The sequence below is a fragment of the Mustela nivalis genome, assembly GCF_964662115.1.
Source record: "Mustela nivalis genome assembly, chromosome: 16".
NCBI lineage: Eukaryota > Metazoa > Chordata > Mammalia > Carnivora > Mustelidae > Mustela > Mustela nivalis.
The window spans coordinates 1,672,557-1,692,277 of NC_139035.1; the positions used below are offsets into that span (position 1 = coordinate 1,672,557).

Below are 19,721 nucleotides of genomic sequence, written 5' to 3' on the forward strand. Positions count from 1 at the left end.
ATCCGTCGGGCGGAGGCCGGGGCGCGCGCTGGCGGGCGACTCGCCGTTCCTCCCTCACGACCTGCCGCCGCCCTCCCCCGCCGGGAGAGATGGCGCCGTTCCACACGCGCGCTCTCCCCCTCCGGGTCAGCGTCCCTCCGGGGACTGCCCGCAGCCCGCACGCGAGGCCGGGCCCCGCCGAGCTGGAGCCGGGGGCGCGGGGACGCCGGAGCCTTCGGCCGGCAGCCGTCGCGTTTTCGGTCGCGTTCATCCGCGGGGCCGGGCCTGAGCCCCGGGGGCTTCGCCGAGCCCGCGGCGGGAGCGGCGCGCGCAGCCGGGCCCGGGGCTGGAGCTCGCGGGGAGCCTCCCGCGGCCGGTGACGGGGGAGCGGCCGGAGCCGGAGCCTGCGGTGGGCGGCGAGGTGGGAGCGCCGAGTCACCGCGGCCACCGCGCGCGGCGGCGTCTTTCCTGAGAGCCAGGTGGCAGGGGCACCGCGTGGCGAGCGCCGACTCCCGCTCCCAGAGCCTCCCCTGCCCGGCGAGCGCCGCTCCGGCCGGTCACCGACGCCGGCGGTCACTGCGCTGCAGGCCGGGCTGCGCCGAAGGCGGGTTTCCCTGTGGTGTTGGCAAAGTCGCCGGCTCGCTCTTTCTTTTTACAAACGGTTTTATTTATTTATTCGGCAGAGCTCACAAGCAGGCTCCCCGCTGAGCAGAGAGCCCGCCGCGGGGCCCGACGCCAGGTCCCCGCGATCACGACCCGAGCCGAAGGCGGAGGCTCAACCACGGAGCCCCGCCCCCCGCGGCCGGAGTCGCAGGTTCTGTCGCAGCCCCCAGAGCCCGTGTTTGAACTGTTTTGCTTTGTGACGACACGTCTGGCTCAGGCTTCCTGCTGGGGTGGCAAGTGACATTTCTGGCGGGCACAGCCCCCGCCGCAGGAACGACTCTGCGGGGTGCGTCCACCGGCTAGTAAGTGAGGTGGGTTTCCGAGGCTGCTCAGGTGAGGGCACCAGCATGGGAGCTGGTGCGTCGGAAGAAATGCAGTCCTTGGGCTTACACCTGCCCGTGGGCCTCAGCGTGTGATCCAGAAACCCGAGGGCCCCTTGGGACCTTTTGGGGTTCCAGGAGGTCAAACTACTTTCGTAGCAGTGTAAGACTTGATTTCCTTTACTGAATAGGCCTGCCTTTTCTGCTGTAGAGGCTACCGGATGCGATGACGTCATCACTCTAAAGGCTAAGAAACTGGGGGCTCGTATGTTTTCCTGTTGAATAACATTTCCAGATTTAATTTCTGATATGGTAACGATCAATAGGAATAAGCCACAAAAACAAAAACTCTTTAGGATCCTAAGTAACAGGAATCTTGAGACCAAAAAGTAAGAACGTCTCATCTACATAATATAATTATCTAGTTCCTAAACGGTAGGCACAGTGTGTACCGGTCATCATGACTTCGGAGGGAAGACTGGACGTCCTCTGGGCAATCGCTTTGCACATTCAGTGCTGTAGCAGAAGGGAAGAAGGAAAGAGAAAGAAACAGGAGAGGCCTCAGGAGAAGTCTGCCTGTTGGGAACAGCTCTCTGGCCCTTTCCTGAGGCTTGAAGACCTGGACTGTGTTAATCTGTAAATCACTGGGTCTGGAAAATTTCCCTGGTATTAATCACTCACACTTCAAATCCTCTCTGTAATGTTGGGCATTAATGAATAATAACTGTTCCTGAATTGGGCAGAAAATGTTTTTATTATTTTTCTGTAAGAGGTTATGCTAGGCAGAATTCTAAGAATGACCTCCAGTGACCCCTGCCCTTCTGTAATCCCCTCCCCTTTGAGTGTGGGGTGGAACTTGTGAATCGGATGACATTATAAGGCCACATGAGATTATCCAGGTGGACCAATCGAATCATGAGAGCCCTTTAAAAGCAGAGAATTTTCTCCAGATGGTAGCAGAAGAGAAAGTCAGATATTTGAAGACTGAGGAAGATGTGCTGTGCTGCTGCTGGAGGGGGCTATGTACCAAGGACGTGGGCTCCCACAGCCGTTGAGTCTGACTCGTTGTGGACAGCCTGCAAGCTGGTGATTTCAGTCCTTCAAACACAGTAACTGAATACTCCCTAACAACCTAAAAGGGCTTGGAAATAGATTCTTCTTCAGAGCCTCCAACCTGTCCCACACTTTAATCTTTGCCGGTGAACTCTCAAGCAGGGAACACACCCAAGCCCACCTGGGCTTCTGATGTATTGAACCATGAGCTAAATTGTTATAATTTAAAAAATAATAAATAAAAATTTTTAAAAATTGTAATGTTTTAAGTTGCTTACTGTGTGGTAATTTGTTATGCAGCAATAGGAAAGTAATACAGAGGCAAATAGAATGTATTTTTTAATTGGGGTAATAGTCACATAGTATAAGATTATCCATTACCATTGTGTGGACAACTCAGTGGCATTAGTACATTCACATTGTTGTGTAACCTGCACCACCACCCAGTTGGAAGACATTTCACCTCTCCAGAAGGAAACTTGTAGCCTATTGCTCTCTCTTCCCTTACCCCTGCCCCTGGCAAACACTAATGTGCTCTCTGTTTCTATAGACTTAACCTATCCTGGGTGTTTCACACAAAGGGAATCATGCAGTCCATAACCCTTTGTTTCTAGTTTCTTTAATTTAGCATAATAATTTTAATGTTATCAACATTGTGGGATTTATCAGTACTTCATTTCTTTTTACAACTGAAACATATCCCATCTTATGTGTATAACACATTTTGTTTATTCAATCGATGGACATTTGGGGTTGTTTCTACTTTTTGGCTATTGTGAGTAGTACAGCTATGAACGTGAGTGTGCAAGTGTTTGTTTGAATACTGGTTTTCAATTATTTGGGGTACCTAGGAGTAGAATTGCGATCACTTTATAACTCTGTTTAACTATTTGAAGCTGCTGAACTGTTTTCCACCGAGGCTGTGCCCGTGAATATTCCCACTGACAATGTACGAGGGTGACAGTTTCTCCATGTCCTTGCCAACAGTTTTTTTCCTTTTTTTTAAAAATACCTATCATAAGGGGTGTGACGTGGTATCCCACTGTAATCTTCATTTGCATTTCCTTAATGACTGAGGGTATTGAGCACATTTTCATATAATTGTTAGCTAAATATATATATATATATATATATCTTTTGTAGAGAAATATCCCTTCAAGTCTTTTACCCACTTTTGATTGGATTGTTGTTTCTCTCTTTTTTTTTTTTTTTGAGTCATAAGAATTCATTTTATAATCTGGATATTAGACCCTTGTCAGAGAGATGACATGCAAATATTTTTCCCTATTCTGTTGATGTAAATAAACTATTGAAGGGCAGTTTTACTTTTCTCTATTAATATAAAAAGCATGTGGAGATGTGGGTTTTACAAAAAGAATTATATTATGTAGTTTTGAATCTTGCTTTCCTCAGGAATAATTTGTAGAAAACGCTCTATTGTGGTAAGATGAAACTCTAATTCTTTCTAATATCCCATTGTGTGGGTGCACTGTAATTTATTTATGGCCATTGACTCTGTTTTTAGGTTTTTGTTCACTGCCCACAATGGTGCAGTTAACATCCTTGGACAATATATGTCTATGTATCATTTGCTTCATTTTTATGAAATTTATTTCCAGGAGTGGGTTAGCTGGGTCAAAGAGTATACGCATTTTATTTTAATTGGCATTGTTCAGTTGTTTTCCAGAAACTAGCAACATGAGAGTATTGGTTTTGCCCTGCATCTTGCTAACAATAGGTGTAATCAAGTTGTTGGGTTTTTTTTTTGTTTTGTTTTGCTAATCTGATAAATGGAAAAAATCAGTGGTTCTCAACTGTAATGATTGTGTCTGCTCCAGGAGACATTTGGCAAAGTCTGGAGATATTTCTGATTGTCATAATTGTTAGTTATGGCTGGGGGGAGGTGCTACTAGTTTTCAGTCGGCAGAGCCAGGGATTCTGCTAAACATCCTACTGTGCTCAAGGCGGCCCCACAAGGAAGAGTTATCCAGCTCAGAAGGCCAACAGTGCCACGGGTGAGAAACCCTAGTATAAAGAACGACCTGCTTTTATCTTCAATTTGGAAGTCTTCAGGGGTGAGTTTGAACATCTTTCCATATGTTTGTAAGCTGTTTGGATTTACTTTTCTGTATATTACCTATCTTTGTCCTTTGCTCATTTTTATTTTGGTTGTTTATCCCTGTCTTATCAACTGATAAGAGCCTTTTATATTTTAGAAACCCTTTGTCTCCTCATTGAAAATATTATTTTTTAAATATACTTTTTCCTGACTCTCTTTTGCCAAATAGTTAAATCTTATTGAAGAACATAAAGCAAAGTTTGAAAAAATGGTCACACTATGCCCTTAGATAGGAAACATCATAAAAATATTCTGTTCCCCAAAGTGACTTTTAATATGGTTCCAACTGGAATACAAACACTATCCAATTAAGGTTCCAAAATTATCTGAAAGTTTATATGGAATACTAAATGTACAAGAATGGCCAATAAAATTTAACAAAGAAGGACTAGCAATGTATACTTATGTCACCAGATATCAGAACATACTGTAAAGGTGCTGAAATTAAAAAGTTTGGTAATGTTATTGGAATAGCCAACTATGTAAGTGAAATAGAAAATTCAGAAATAGGGCTCACTATCTATGAACATTAAATAAATGACAACTATTTTATTCAATTAAGTGGAAAAAAGGATGGATAATTTAATAAATGTAACTGGCAAAACTGTTGATCCATGTGAAGGAAATTAAATTTGGAAAAGTCTTATGGCATATATAAAAACAAATTGTAGATTTGGAAGTGACTTAAATTTAAGTAATACTAATATTCCAAAAACAATCTCAGAGACATGTATACTCTAGGAAAGTATCAGTACTTAGTACTTAATGGTACTTTAGTACTTTAAAAGACTTAAAGGAAACCCTTTAAGAATGGAAACATACTAATATAAAATAAAATAGAAGTAATATAAAGTGAAGGATTAAATGATCATATTTATTTACTTGGTCTATCTTATTGAGGAGACTGGGAGCTGACGTCTTGTTTTAATCTCTTGTTTTCCAGGCACAGTACCTGGCAAGTTGAAGGAACTTAATGACTCTTGGTGAATGAATGGCCTTCTACAGATCACTGATTCTAATCCCTTAAATGACCCATTGCCAAACCTCAAGGACAGCTGCCCCAGCAAGCAGTGACCTACACAGCATGAGGGAGTCCAACATTTTTTTCACCTATGGTATAAGTGCAGTTAGGAAAGGAGCACTGATTCTTACCCTTTGTGTGACACAGAATTTTAGAGCAAAGGTAAGAATTAAGATCAGCTTGTCTATTGCACCACTTTCCAGAAGAAGACTGTGTTATAGAGACTTTAAGGGACATGTGGTATGATATGATGAAATTGGAAACATGCCTGTTGGCCCAGTGTGAGCTTTGTTTTACAGGAAAAATAAAGATGGAATTCAGTAAAACGTAATTATAATCATACAGCATTAATTTTGAAAATAATATTGAAGTTGAGGCCAAGAAATGTAAATCAACTTACCAAGATCACCAAGAGAGCTAGAAGCAGACTCAAAACAGTCTTTGGTTGTAGACTTGCAGTCCAATACTAATCCTCCATACCATGCAGACTTTTATGCTTTCTTGTAGTTATATTTTCTTTTTAGTTTTCAATATAATGTACCACAAAGCAGTTATCCTGGCAAGCAGAGTATTGAAATGACTTTCAAATATATTTACTTATATTTTTACTTCATTCTCAGAAATATGGTAGGTACAAATAGATGTGTATAAAGAGACAATTTTCTCAGTTTTTGGATGGAGACTGGGGGGTAGGAAATCTCAGTTCATCAAGGTCACATCTGTTCCTTCAACAAGAGGGATTTTATCGAGTTTATCGAGAGTTTATCGAGAGCCTGTTGTCCAAGACATTGTACTTGGTGTCATCGAGAAACAATGACTAGACAGTCCCCAACTTTGGGGTGCTCATCTGATGAACTGGTGGTGAATTAGTCATCCAAATCCTACACAGCCCTGCGCCCCTGAATGGCTCCCAAACTGGCGACCACTGTCACACAACAGAAGCAAGTAAATGACTGTGCTGTGCTCTCCAGTTAAAGGCCAAGTCAGTTCACAAGCAATTCTCCTGTTTGTTTGTTTTTTTAAGATTTTATTTATTTATTTGACAGAGATCACAAATAGGCAGAGAAGCAGGCAGAGAGAGGGGAAAGCAGGCTCCCCGCTGAGCAGAGACCCCCCCCCCCCATATGGGGCTTGATCCCAAGACCCTGGGACCATGACCCTGAGGCAAAGGCAGAGGCTTAACCCACTGGGCCCCCCAGGTGCCCCTCTCCTCCCTGTTTCTTAAATACTTGGTCCAGAATTTTGTATGGAGTCATCAAGGCCTCACCCCACCGCTGAACTGAGTCATGGAGCAGCCCATCTAAAGGGCCTGGTCCACCTGTGTGGGCTGGGAATGCGGTTCCAGACAGATGAGCCATGGCCACACCAACAGGGCCTTTGGGAAAGGGTCCCGGAGGTGGTTCGGGATACACTTTGTGGAAGCCGTCCTCTCTCCTGCCTCTGCCAGCCTGCTGCCATCCTTCCGTCTAAGCTGGGATGGCCCCATCACTCACCACTCTTAAAACATCCCATCCTGTGTGAAAAGGCAGCAGAACAAACATGTTGTTAACCTTATTTCACATATCAACGAACCATTACCTTAATCCTCCAACTTGCATTTCTTTGATTATAGGGTTGTTGTTTCGTTTGCCTCTAGTCTCTTCCTCCATACCACAGTCTGGGGAATCTTTCTAACATCGAATATTACCCTTGTCCTTCCTTCTGGTTGTTCAAGAATTTGGGGTGCTTCTTTTTTTTTTTTTTTTTTTTAAAGATTTTATTTATTTATTTGACAGAGAGAAATCACAAGTAGATGGAGAGGCAGGCAGAGAGAGAGGGAAGCAGGCTCCCTGCTGAGCAGAGAGCCCGATATGGGACTCGATCCCAGGACCCTGAGATCATGACCTGAGCCGAAGGCAGCGGCTTAACCCACTGAGCCACCCAGGCGCCCCTTGGGGTGCTTCTTGAATAAAGCTGGAACTTGTTCTTTCTGACTTTGGCTAACCTCCCCCCCACAGTTACACCATCCACTACTCACCTGTACACTGACCATGTTTAGCTACAAGCTGTTCACCCATCCTTGAAGATGCTGTTCAGAAGCCTCATCTCCCCCACCATAACCACCTTTGTCAGTTCTCTGAGCTACCACACTAGAACGAGAATGCACATGGCCCAGGGTTCAGGGTGTGCCCTTGGGAAGGTCCTGGGAGGTTCTGGAGTTTGCCAGAAGCGCCCTGGGACCTGACAGTCACTTGGGAAGTCCTTTCTGTGACTCAGCTATTGAACCTCCTCAAGTCTCACAGAATGAATTCCATCTGAGGCCAGAACAGACGAGATTAGTCAGCCAAGCCACATGATGAGATCATTTTTCTCCATACACAGATCTTCCTTTACATAAGAGAGAATTATGTCCCAATAAACCCACCGTAAGTTGAAAATATTTAATACACCTAAGCTACCAGACATCATGGCTTAGCCTAGCCTATGGTAAGCATGCTCAGAATACTTACATTAGCCTACGGTTGGGCAAAATCATCTAATACAAAGCCTGTTTGATAATAATGTGTCAAGTATCTCATGTAATTTGTTGAATACTGCACTGAAACTGAGGAAGAGAATGGTTGTGTGTGTACAGAATGGTTGTGTGTCGACTGTTTTCCCTCAGGATCATGGGGCTGACTGGGAGCTGTGCCTCACTTCCTCTGCACAGCGTCCCAAGAGAGGATCACCCCACATATGGCTCCTGGGGAGAAGACCCAAATTCAAATTGCAAATGTGTGTCACTTTTGCACCACCATGAAGTCAAAAAGTCCTAAGTCCAACCATCATAAATTGGCGACTGTCCATCCTTTATATTCTTTAAAGAATGCATATAACTTTTTAGAAAACTGTCCTGTTCTAGGAACACGTGTAACATTTTACGGCAACCTCCAAAAACAGCATTCACAGTCACAGGCGAATGAGTCATTCGTTAGGAAATCCTGAGTGCACAGAGATAGGGCATGTTGATTCCTCTCATCTAATACTCATCTGTGGCGGCGTAACTGACACAAGGAACAGATCGGGGGCTTTAAGATGTTCTCACGGCCACAGAGTCAGGCTCTATTAAAATGTTTCTGGTGTGTCACTCTCCTCCCCTCCTTCTCAACGACGCATAAGCACATACAAATGCTTAATCACACACTCTTTCCCTCTCCTCCCATTCAGTCATGTGTTCTCCATGGGATTTCGTGAGGTGTTTTCAAACGCCCTCCGAAATGGAAGGTTCCAAGCATTTGATGTGGAGTCCACCCAGATAGAAGAGATTATTAAGGAAATGCTCTTCTCAGCTCTTTATCTGAACACTAACCCAACCTCCCGTACCGGCTTTCATAGTCCAAACTCCGGTAAGATGTTCAACTTCCCTCTCCTCCCGGTTTCGAGGGTGAGGGTTCTCGGCTGGAATTTGTCCCAGCAGAGGAGATACTCTTGGTTGTGGGTGAGGTACTCGGGTATTGGGGGACGTGAGTACTGAAGGTCCATTTACTCATGCCAAGTCCTGCCCCATGCTGCCCGGTAAACGACTTCTGTTTTGTACACATAACCTCTTCCCACCAACTGCGGGCTTTCTGTGGTCCTCCTTTTTCTGTTCCCTCTGCCTATTCCACCATTTCGAGCGTGGCTGTGGTTCAGTAAAAGTCTGCGGGTGGACACTTCCCCATCTCACGAGTTACACTTCCAGCCTTCATTAACCCTTTTCCACTGCTTACTCACAAGTACTGGGACTCCACACTTAGCTGTGTTCTATGCTCACAGCCCAGTTCTTCCATTTGTTTCTGGTTGCCCTGACTTTATTGAGCGGTAAGTTCACGGCACAGATGGCAGTAGACACGAGGCAGGGCCTGGTCCGTCCTGGAGCACGGGGCGGGGGGGCATCCCCACACCATGCACAAAAGATGGGAGGGGGTCCCAGGGGAGATCTGTGGCCCCAGCAGAAGTCTGCATACCAGGGAGGAGGTGGTGAGCACCTGGGCGTGCCTAGCCCAGACCCACAAGGGGAGGGACTAATCCTGGACTGAGGTTGGTGGAGACCGCAAAGTGTCTGCTCCACAGGGGCCGAGTGGCCCAGTCTGGACGCCGGGCACTGGCCCACGGGGCAGGCTGGGAACGGATACTCTGGAGGTAGAGCTCTGCCATCCGCCCTTGTCCCTTCTGAGCTTCAGGACGGCGAACTCGGTGATTTCCTGAGGATGAATCTGTGACTTGTTGCGTGTGGCCTCAAGGTTCAGCGCTAAAAAAGTAGTGCTGTGTCTGGGAGGGAAGGGCCCCGATGTCGCATGTGTGCCCCAAAGCGGTGGGCTGCTAGGTTTTGGTGGCTCTGGAGCAGAACTCCGAAACATAAGTGGGAGCCCAGCACTTTTCTCACGCATTTTTTTTTTTTTTAAGATTTAATTTATTTGACACAGAGAGAGCACAAGTAGGCAGAGAAACAGGCAGAGAGAGAGATTGGGGGCTGGGAGGGAGAGGCAGGCTCCCCGCTGAGCAAGGAGCCCAATTTAGGGCTAGATCCCAGGACCCTGAGATCATGACCTGAGCCGAAGGCAGAGGCTTAACACACGGAGCCACCCGGGTGCCCCCCCTTCTCACTCTTGAAAGTAAACATGAAGAGAACTGAGCTTCTCGAGTCCGTCAGGGAGCTAGTATTGACCACCTGGAAGCATTTGAAACTCGGCCCTCTCCCATCCTGGCCAACGTGACTATGTTGATGCAGGATCTTCAGATGAAACCAACTTTAGAGTTTGTTAAAAACCACAGGGTGAGAAAAGGCCTCTCTCTGTAGTAGAGAATGAAGACCCTTGAAGGAGAGCAACTCATCCATGCTTTTGCCTGTAACTCAGATTTATTTCTCCTCTCACCTTCCCTAGAAGCCACCTCCCCCAGGGTTCCAGGGCCGATGTTCCTCTCGCTGTGAGATACAAAGGAGGAGCTACAGGTTCAGGGTCCTGTGTCTGACGGCTTCCCCCACACAACACTCGCACTGGGCACCACGGTCCCTTGTTCTAGCAGGGCGGCTGGGTTGGAAGCATGTAGCTGAGCCCAGCAATCAGGACAGGGAGCTCACAGGGGAGGGCACAAAACTGATCTCAAAGCAAGATCTGCCATTAGCTAAGTACCACAGTGACTCAGCTTCCAAGTACCTGGGAGAGATGTCCCACACAGCTGGCGCTCTTTAAATGCTTGTGTGGCCAGCAAATGCAGATTGCCTTCCCGAATTTGGCTTTTGTTTATTTTGTCAGAGACGAGAATGTATGTATGAGCAGAGGCGAAAAGGGCAGAAGAGATGCAGGTTGGTTGGTTTGTTTTTCGTTTTAATTTTGCTGAGATACAATTTTTATCCCCCCAAATCATCCATTTAAGACGTGTGGTTCTATAGGGCACCCGGATGGCTCAGTCATGAAGGGTTTGCCCTCGGCTCAGGTCATGATCCGGGCGTCCTAGGATCCAGCCCCGCATCGGGCTCCCTGCTCGGCGGGAGGCCTGCTTCTCCCGCTCCCGCTCCCCCTGCCTGTGCTCCTCTCTCGCTCTCTGTGTCCAATAAATAAATAAAATCTTAAAACCAACAAACAGTAAGTGAAACGTGTAGTTCTGGGAGCTCCGCAGACGCAGTCACAGACCCGCAGGTCTGAGATCAGGGGTTTCCGAAACAGGCCTCTGGGCGCGGGGGGCTCCGCGGCCCAGAACCACCAGGTGAGCTTTGGGCTTGGCGGGGAAAGACGAGGCGTTTCTCCCAGTCGGGGCAGGAGGTGAGGCGGGTGGAAACAGGAGCAGGCACTGGAGTGACCTTGGAAGCATTTCCCGATGTTTCTCTCCCGGCGCGGGGAAGCTCGGTGCGCGGAGAACCGGGCCGCGGGACGGACGGGCTGCGGCAGCCGCGGCGGACGGTGGCCTCCCGCGGCGGACGGTGACCACCCGCGGCGGACGGTGACCACCCGCGGCGGACGGTGACCTCCCGCGGCGGACGGTGACCTCCCGCGGCGGACGGTGACCACCCGCGGCGGACGGTGACCTCCCGCGGCGGACGGTGGCCTCCCGCGGCGGACGGTGACCACCCGCGGCGGACGGTGACCTCCCGCGGCGGACGGTGACCACCCGCGGCGGACGGTGACCTCCCGCGGCGGACGGTGGCCACCCGCGGCGGACGGTGGCCTCCCGCGGCGGACGGTGACCTCCCGCGGCGGACGGTGACCACCCGCGGCGGACGGTGGTCTCCCGCGGCGGACGGTGACCACCCGCGGCGGACGGTGACCTCCCGCGGCGGACGGTGACCACCCGCGGCGGACGGTGACCTCCCGCGGCGGACGGTGACCACCCGCGGCGGACGGTGGCCTCCCGCGGCGGACGGTGGCCTCCCGCGGCGGACGGTGACCTCCCGCGGCGGACGGTGACCACCCGCGGCGGACGGTGGCCACCCGCGGCGGACGGTGACCTCCCGCGGCGGACGGTGACCTCCCGCGGCGGACGGTGACCACCCGCGGCGGACGGTGGCCTCCCGCGGCGGACGGTGACCTCCCTGGGGAGACCCGGCAGCGGGCGGCGAGCGCTGCCCCGGCTGAGCACCCGGGCGTCGCGACGGGACTGGCTGGGAGCCGGCGGGACGCGGGGCTGGCGCAGTCCGAGGCCGCGGACCTCTGGGCCATGGGGACGGAGGACAGAAGGACGCACACGAGAGTTCTGGGCCGGTTTGCGGGGAGGGCTGGAGAAGCGAGGCGCGGAGGGAGCCCACGGGGGAAGACGCGGGGCTGAGAGCGCGGGAGGCGCGTCTGGGAGCCGGTGCCCCGCGTCCCGGGTAGCGCAGGGACTTGCGGGCCGGGTGGGCTGAGCGTCGCGCGTGAGCTCGGCGGGTCGACGCGCGTCTGTTGCGCGGAGAGAAGACGCCGGGACGGGATCGTTTGGACGGACCCTGGGCTTTCCCACAGCGCGGCGAGGGCTTCCCCGGGCGGGTGTCCCCGGGCCCCGCGGGGCGCGGCCGCACACTGTGCACTGCCCGCGGCGCCCGCAGCGCCCGCTGGAAGCCTGTCCGGGGTCCCCCCGCCGTTGCCAACGCGACGGCCACCGCCCGCGGGCAGGGTTACCTGCGACCGCATCTACACGGGTCATGCTGTGAACGTCCTCGCTCCTCGCCAGGACGCGGCAGCCAGAAAGAGTCCTGTAAAGCGTAACTCGGGTCATAAATTTTCTCCTGGGTGTACGTCCCTTTCTCATTCAGCAAAAATCCCCTGTGCTTTCTAGAACGGTGCAGCCACCTCCGTGCCCCCCACCCTTACGGCCCCATCTTACTGTCCACTGATCTCACCTTCTCTCCGGCACCCCCTCTGGCTCCCTCAGCTTCAGCCTCCTGGGTCTCCTTGCTGTTCCCGGATCACCCTCACACCCCCCGACCCCGGCCCCAGGACGCACTTACACCCCCCGACCCCGGCCCCAGGACGCGCGTTTACTGCGGGATGTTAGCTGCTTTTCCCTCCCAGTACCTGTGGTGCTTACTTCCCTCCTCACCTCCTTCTGGTCTTGGCTTAAACGACACCCCCTGACCATCCTATTTAATAGTGACCTTCTTCCTCGTTGCCTCCTCTGGTTTATTTTTGCCTTAGGACCTAATGTCTGATGTCCTAGAGGTTTCCTTATTATGTACTCTCTTTCTTTTTCAGCTTGAGGGTGATGCCAGTAGATGATGGACTTGGTCTCCTTGTTCAGGTGCGGGGCACTTCCAAACGAGCAAACCTGCTCCTGACTGTAGGTGAAGTTTTAATGGAACACAAGCGTCAGCACAGACAAAAAGGAGAAAGAGATGTGAGGAAAAGGTCATTTTCTCTGGAAAGAGGAAAGAAAATGAAAACAGAAGAAGGAAAAACTTAACAAGCGACTAATGTTCTCTAACAGGTCCTTACTCGTCCAAGGACGGGGACAGATCCCAGGTCAGAGACAAAACAAAGGCTTGGGGTAGGGGTTAGGGGTCAGCAGAGAAGCCTGCGGTTGAACTGAACGTCCCTCCACGTCCAAACGGGTTGAGATTGTGAGAAACTTTGGCCCCGGGTGAGAAGGCATTTTTTGAAGTGTGGCCTTGGGTTAGGTAGGCCAGTGCTTTCAGAGGTGAAACACTGAAGGGCAAGAAATGGCTTGGTAAAATAGGCAATAAGAAAGGGTTTCTTTGAAAGACGTCCTCCTAACATGAAAACAGGAAAAACTGGCATCTGGTGAGGGAAATAGCACTGTGGGAATGAAGGGAAGAATGGGGGTCGGTAGTTAAATATAAACCTGGTTTTATTTGCAAAGCTTTAATCTTGGTAAATGGCACCTTCTTAAAGCAAATACCTTATCCAGGAGGCTCATTAACATCGCTCTGTCAAAATCTAGGCCATAGATGCCAAATTCTGGGGGAAACATTTTGTTTAGAGTCCATGGGACTGAGTGTTAATGTGATAACACACCCTAAAATATAAGAAGTTAGCTACTTGTTTACTGTAAATAATGAGCAATAAATGTTTGTTTAATGGAATTGAATGATGCCAAAAATGTTATATTCATTTTCAGGAAAGGGGATTATAAGAAGTGATGAATCTGTACTAAATGAAATAAATTATAAATAAGATTCAGATTATGTCTGTACTTACGATGCTTGATTGTTGACATGTTTACCATTGGTATCCTTCTGTGAGCTGGATTAAGGTGTTTTACTACCCAAACAGAATGGGCTCTATTCCAAGATTATAGGCAAAAATTAGATTAATGGAAATACTTTTCTTAGATTCCATTTTTTTTCCCGTAAATTGTTCTGAAACCAAATCCTACCACCATTCGCTTGTGATAGACTTTGGCGCAAGAGCTCTGCGGAGCTCTCCTGTACAGTCTTGAACTCATGGCTACCAAATGACCACCAGAATCATGTCTTAGAGAAAACAAGGTTTATGATATGAGCTATTGTCTAAAGGAAAACCATTTTCCTTCAGAGACCATGAAATCTATCTTTGCCTTAAGCTGGACCATCAGAGAGCCGTGCCCTTGGATCACACAGCACTGACCTTTCACTGAGCTGTCCTTCGCTGAGGATGGCTCGCCCACTCCTGAGGGGCGCATGGGAAACAGCCCTCTAAAGTCTGCTCTTGTCGGTTCTGGGCACACTACATGATGTCCTCTTTCTGTGGTTCTTTGGGTGAAATTTATTTTTAACTTCAGTATCAAGAAAAGTGCTTTGGGTGAACATTTTTGTGGGACACCCAACCTAACAGCTGTTAAGGTTTTACTTTCTGCATCCGCTATTTTAAAGCTTCCCACTAACCCCAAGCCCACTCAAAGCAAGCTGCAGGGGTTTCTGGTCTGCATTTCCCCTCTTTCTTGGGTCCCATTTAGGTTCCCACTGATTTTGCTTTTTCTCCTACTTCTTTTTTTTTTTTTTTAAGATTTTATTTATTCATTTGACAGACATCACAAGAAGGCAGAAAGGCAATTGGAGGTGGGGGTGGGCGGGAAGCAGGCTCCCTGCTGTGCAGAGAGCCCAATGCAAGGCTTGATCCCAGGACCCTAAGAGCAAGACCTGAGCCGAAGGCAGAGGCTTAACTCACTGAGCCACCCAGGAATCCCAACCTTAGATCTCTTAGGGGAACGAGTCGAGAGCTAAATATATTCATTCCTATGTACATCAAATTATGTGTTTTTAATTGCTTGAGTTTTATTTTTTCGCTGAGAGCGTGGTGCTCTCAATTCCTTTGCCTTGGAAGAAGGAGACTTTTTGACTTCGGAGGATAGTGCTAGAAGGGCAGAAAAGATGCTGTGTCGTACCTGGCCAATATCAAACCACACTGTCCTCGCCAGCCAATAGTTCGTGAGGCCCTTTAAGGGGCACTGAAGGCAAGTCTAGTCCTCATGACAGGGCCGGATGTAGCATGGTGGGCCTCCTCCCTCTCTGGTGCGGCTGGTTCACGTCTCCCCATCTCATGCCTCCTTCACAGGCAACCAATGCACTGCACACTCACAAAATTTTTACTTAGTTTCATTTAAAAAAGATCCAATTTGTCTCTGGAGGATTTACAATGATTTCTGGATCCTGTACTAGCCCTGTGGACTCCAGACACAAGCAAATGTTAAATAGTCCCGCCCCCAAGGAAAAACACGATTAGGCGGGGTTAAGCCCACTGAAGGAAGCCCATGCAAGCTGTTCAAGTCTTGTAGCCCCGTCATAAGGCTCCACCTCTGGGCGAGCCTGGGAGAGCGCGGGCAGCCCAACCGGCCGCCACGCACTGGGAGGGCGCGGGCTTACAGAGCTTAGAGCCCTAGGGCCCAGTCAGGATGGGGGGCTGAGCCCTGTGACCCTTAATGCCAGTGAGCTAACATGTCTCAAATGTACATGTCAACCATTTTTTGTTATGTGTATTTTACCATAATTTTTTTTAAAAAGTGAGGAGTGGTCTAAAACAAGGTGTTTGACACAACAGTAATTAGTAACAGTTGTTCATACTAATAGCACTGCATTGATGTTATAGTTTATCATATTTACATGATCAGTGTTATTAGTAAGAATCATTGCCTGTATACATGCTCATAATATGTGCCAAGTACCACTCTAGGCACTTTACATGAAAATACAGTCTTTGTCGCTATTTCCCTAAGACTACAGGGAACAGAGAAGTTTCAGTTTCTTATCTGCGACACCTGCAAACAGGCTTGCCACATTCCCCACTTTCAGGAAGCCTCTTCAGTCCGCAAGAAGGAACCTTGAGAGAAGGCTGTTGGGGCAAACAGAACGGTCGACCCATTGCTAAATTTCGTGCGGCCAAAAGCAGGCGGGTGTATGGCACTCTCCGAAGCATAGAGAGGTTACCCGGCATGGAAAACGTGCAAGGGCGGGTGAGCCTAACGGAGGCCCTGGCGGGGGCGAGCGGGAAGCACAGTGAAGCAGAGCGTCATCTCGGCCACAAGGACTCCTGTCCTTACCCAAACAGACCTGTGGGGTCGCCTCATCTCTCAGCGGGTCAGTGTCCCACATATGAACCCCTTGTGCCCACCTGGGGCCCTATGCCAGCACCGTTCCTTCTGACCAGCAGGCCCCATCCTCTGAGCAAGCCAGAATCCCGTCCAAGGTCGGCATCCTCTGTCCCACCTCAAAGGGAACCTACTTTTAATCTGGTTGCCACCACCCATCATTCACAGTTTGCCGATCAGGGATGTACTTGGTATCCATGTGCATTTCTTACCCCAACCTCGGGTAACTGGATCTCCGTGGGTGGCTGCTGCCTTTATGTTTTTTGACTTTGCAAACACACTGGGTTTCTGGGCGGGGAGTGGGGCATGGAGGGAGACAGATGGGTAAGGCATTATTATCAGATCTTGTACAGAGAACACAGGGGAAGGGTTGGACAGGCTGGGCAAGGCTTACAGGACCCTGTCCTTAAGCATAAAGCTCTTAGACTACCCTGGTTTTCACCGACCTTTTACCCCAATCCCCTGCTTTGGCATTCCACATAGATTGCCTTGATTCGCATCCAAAACCTTCAAGAACTGAGTCAAATGACCTTCAAAAGCTTCACTCCAGGGGCACCTAGGTGGCTCAGTGGGTTAAGCCTCTGCCTTTGGCTCAGAATTCCGGGATCAAGACCTGCATTGGGCTCTCTGTTCCGCAGGGAGCTTGCTTCCCTCCCTCTCTCTCTGCCTGCTTCTCTGCCTGCTTGTGGTCTCTGTCTGTCAAATAAATAAAATCTTAAAAACAAACAAACAAACAAAAAACAAAAAAAGCTTCACTCCATCTTACACGGGCACTGCTCTTTGATGGACTTTATATCACTTGGAGTTAATCTGCCATTGTCTCTGTCTCTCTCTCTCTCTTTTTAATTGAAGTACAGTTGACACACAATGTTACATTAGTTTCAGGTGTACAACATCGTGATTCAACAACTGTACATCCCACAAACACAACTGCCACATGTCACACGATTGACTATTCCTTAAGCTGTACCTTTCATTCCTGTGACTTACTCATCCTGTAACTGGAAGGCTGTAGTCCACACTTTCCTTCACCCATTTTGCTTATCTCCCTTCCCCCTCTCTGGCAACCACCACTGTGTTCTCTGTATTTATGGGTCTAATACCACTTTCCTTGGCATAATACTCTTTAGGTCCATCCATGTTGTCACAAATGGCAAGATCTCATTCCTTTTTAAGGATGATTAATATTCCATTGTATACATATACCACATCTTTATCCATTCATGAATGGATGGACAGTTGGTTTGCTTCCGTATCTTGGCAATTATAAATGATACTGCAATAAACACATGGGTGTGTATATCTTTTCAAATTAGTGTTTACATTTTCTTTGGATAAATATCCAGTAATGGAATTAGTAGATAATATGGTAATTCTATTTTTCATTTTTTAAGGAACCTCCATGCTGTTTTCCACAGTGGCTGTGCCAATGTACACGCCCACTGACAGTTGCACAAGTGTTCCCTTTTCTCCATATCCTTGCCAACACTTGTTGTTTGTTGTCTTTTTGTTCTGGCCATTCTCACAGGTGTGAGGGGAGATCTCATTATGGTTTTGATTTGCATTTCCCTGATGATTTGTGATGTTGAGCATTTTTCATGTGTCTTTTGACCATCTGTATGTCTTCTTTGGAAAAACAGTTCAGGTCCTCTGCCCATTTTTTTAATCAGATTTTTTTGTTGTTGAGTTGTGTACGTTATTTATATATTTTGGAGGTTAACTCCTTATTGGCTATATCATTTTCAAATATCTTTTCCCATTCAGGAAGTTGCCTTTTTGTTTTGTGGATGGTTTTTTTCTGCTAAACAAAAGCTTTTCTTTTGGTGTTTTATTTGCTTCTTATTTTTGTCTTCTCTATCCAACTAGATAATAAATGTTTAAAAAAGCCAGAGCAGTGTCTTTCATTTTTAATATACTCTCTCCTTCAATGCCTATCATTGTGATTTATTGTATAGGTAGGATGAGCTAAATAAATATTTTTAAAAAACAATTTAACATGGTGCTATGACTAGGGATGTTAATATTATTTTTTCTTTTCATATACTAAATACAAAATACATAAATATCTTTGGTGGGGACATTTCATACAACCAAGAAATAGCAAATCTTAAAGCTTACAGCATAGTATCCAGATATGAAAAACTTATTACCTGGGCATTGATAATGTAACTGTCAATCCATGCAAAGTCATTTTATCTGCCTGTGTCTTACTGCTTGTCCCACCTCTAGTCTCTGAAAACGTAAGAACTCAGGAGAATTAAGCATTCAGAATTTTCCATAAAATAACTTTTTGTTAGGAAAAAATGCCAAGAAAAATGGTAGCATGGAAATCTCAGATATTTTTAAGTGTATGTTAGGCTCACTATCTTTGGACACATGCCAGTTATAGCAGCAAATCCACTGACCCATCTTTCTTGGCCTATCTGGAGAAATAAATGTATACCATTTATGTTTTTGGCTCTTTAGATGATTTGAGCTATTTGGTTAATATTTTTTCCCTGCATTTGCCAAAGTGGTTGTAAAATCAAATAATTGTGATTATTCAAAGTTAGTTCTAAGAACAATGAAGTCTGTAATTTTAACAACTTGAAAAAAATCCTGGAGTAGTAATTCTATGTTTCCTCTGACCTTTTCATCTTTGTGATACACCCACAGACTGTTTTCTAATTCTCAACTAGAACTATTAGTAATGTTTAGGATATTATCTGTTAGTTTCTTCAAGTCATGGCTCTGCTGTGAGTCATTTAGCTCCTCTGCATAGCAACCAATTATGATATAACAAACAGTGGACAATGAGATGTCAGTGGAGGATATATTATGCAACAAAAGTTATAACCTCATCTAAGTGACTTCAAATAGAGGAATAAAAATATAGATATGCTTTTTTATTTAAAAAATAGAGGTATTTTAATATTCCCACATAGCATCAAATATAACCAAACATCCTATTGATCCCCAAATAAGTATTTTTCAGATTAATAGGCACTCTTAATTAATATCTATATATTAACAATTCATGTCTACCTGTTTGGAGGGGATGAATTATAAATGTTACTACATCCATTCCGTGGAAACGAAACCAGACTCAAAAAGAAGCTGGGCGTCTGATCATCTGGCTTCCAGCTTTGGCTCTGACACAAACAGGCAATAGTTTCAGGCAAGTTGTTTAACCTTTGGGGACTTACCCTTCCACACAGGGCAACAAAGTTGGGTCTCACGATCTCTCTTCTTCTCATCTCTTACCTATTACTCCACATGATTTTCTTGTCCCTGTTATATCTTGGTAAATTCTAGATCAGGAAAGCTCCTGCCCACCACTTCAGCAGAGGGACCCATGGCTAGCTACGAAATTTGGGGAGCCCATTGCAAAGTAAAACTGGGGGCTCCTAGTTAAAAAATTACTAAGAATTTCAAGGGGGTGACAATAGAGCATTAAACAAGCATGAGGCTCCTGTGAGCGTGGGGACCCTGTGACTTGAACAGATCATGCAATCCATGAGGCTGGCCCTGGAGAGAACAAAGGAATTTTTCTTTACATTCAGAGGCTCTCTTTTGCTGCTAACTGAATGAAAAT

The 19,721-nt window shown here is 47.4% G+C and overlaps 1 protein-coding gene across 1 annotated transcript; it reads right to left on the reverse strand.

Annotated features, from left to right (window-relative positions):
• Positions 1–10,780: 10,780 nt before the first annotated feature.
• On the reverse strand, positions 10,781–12,587 carry LOC309849528 (uncharacterized protein; the record flags this gene model as incomplete). The annotated part of the gene is made up of 2 exons (XM_082702190.1): positions 12,247–12,587; positions 10,781–12,027 (listed from the first exon to the last, which is right to left on the reverse strand). The coding sequence occupies exons 1-2, from the start codon at positions 12,374–12,376 to the stop codon at positions 10,781–10,783; spliced, it is 1,377 nt and encodes a 458-aa protein (XP_082558316.1). The 5' UTR covers positions 12,377–12,587.
• Positions 12,588–19,721: the final 7,134 nt, after the last annotated feature.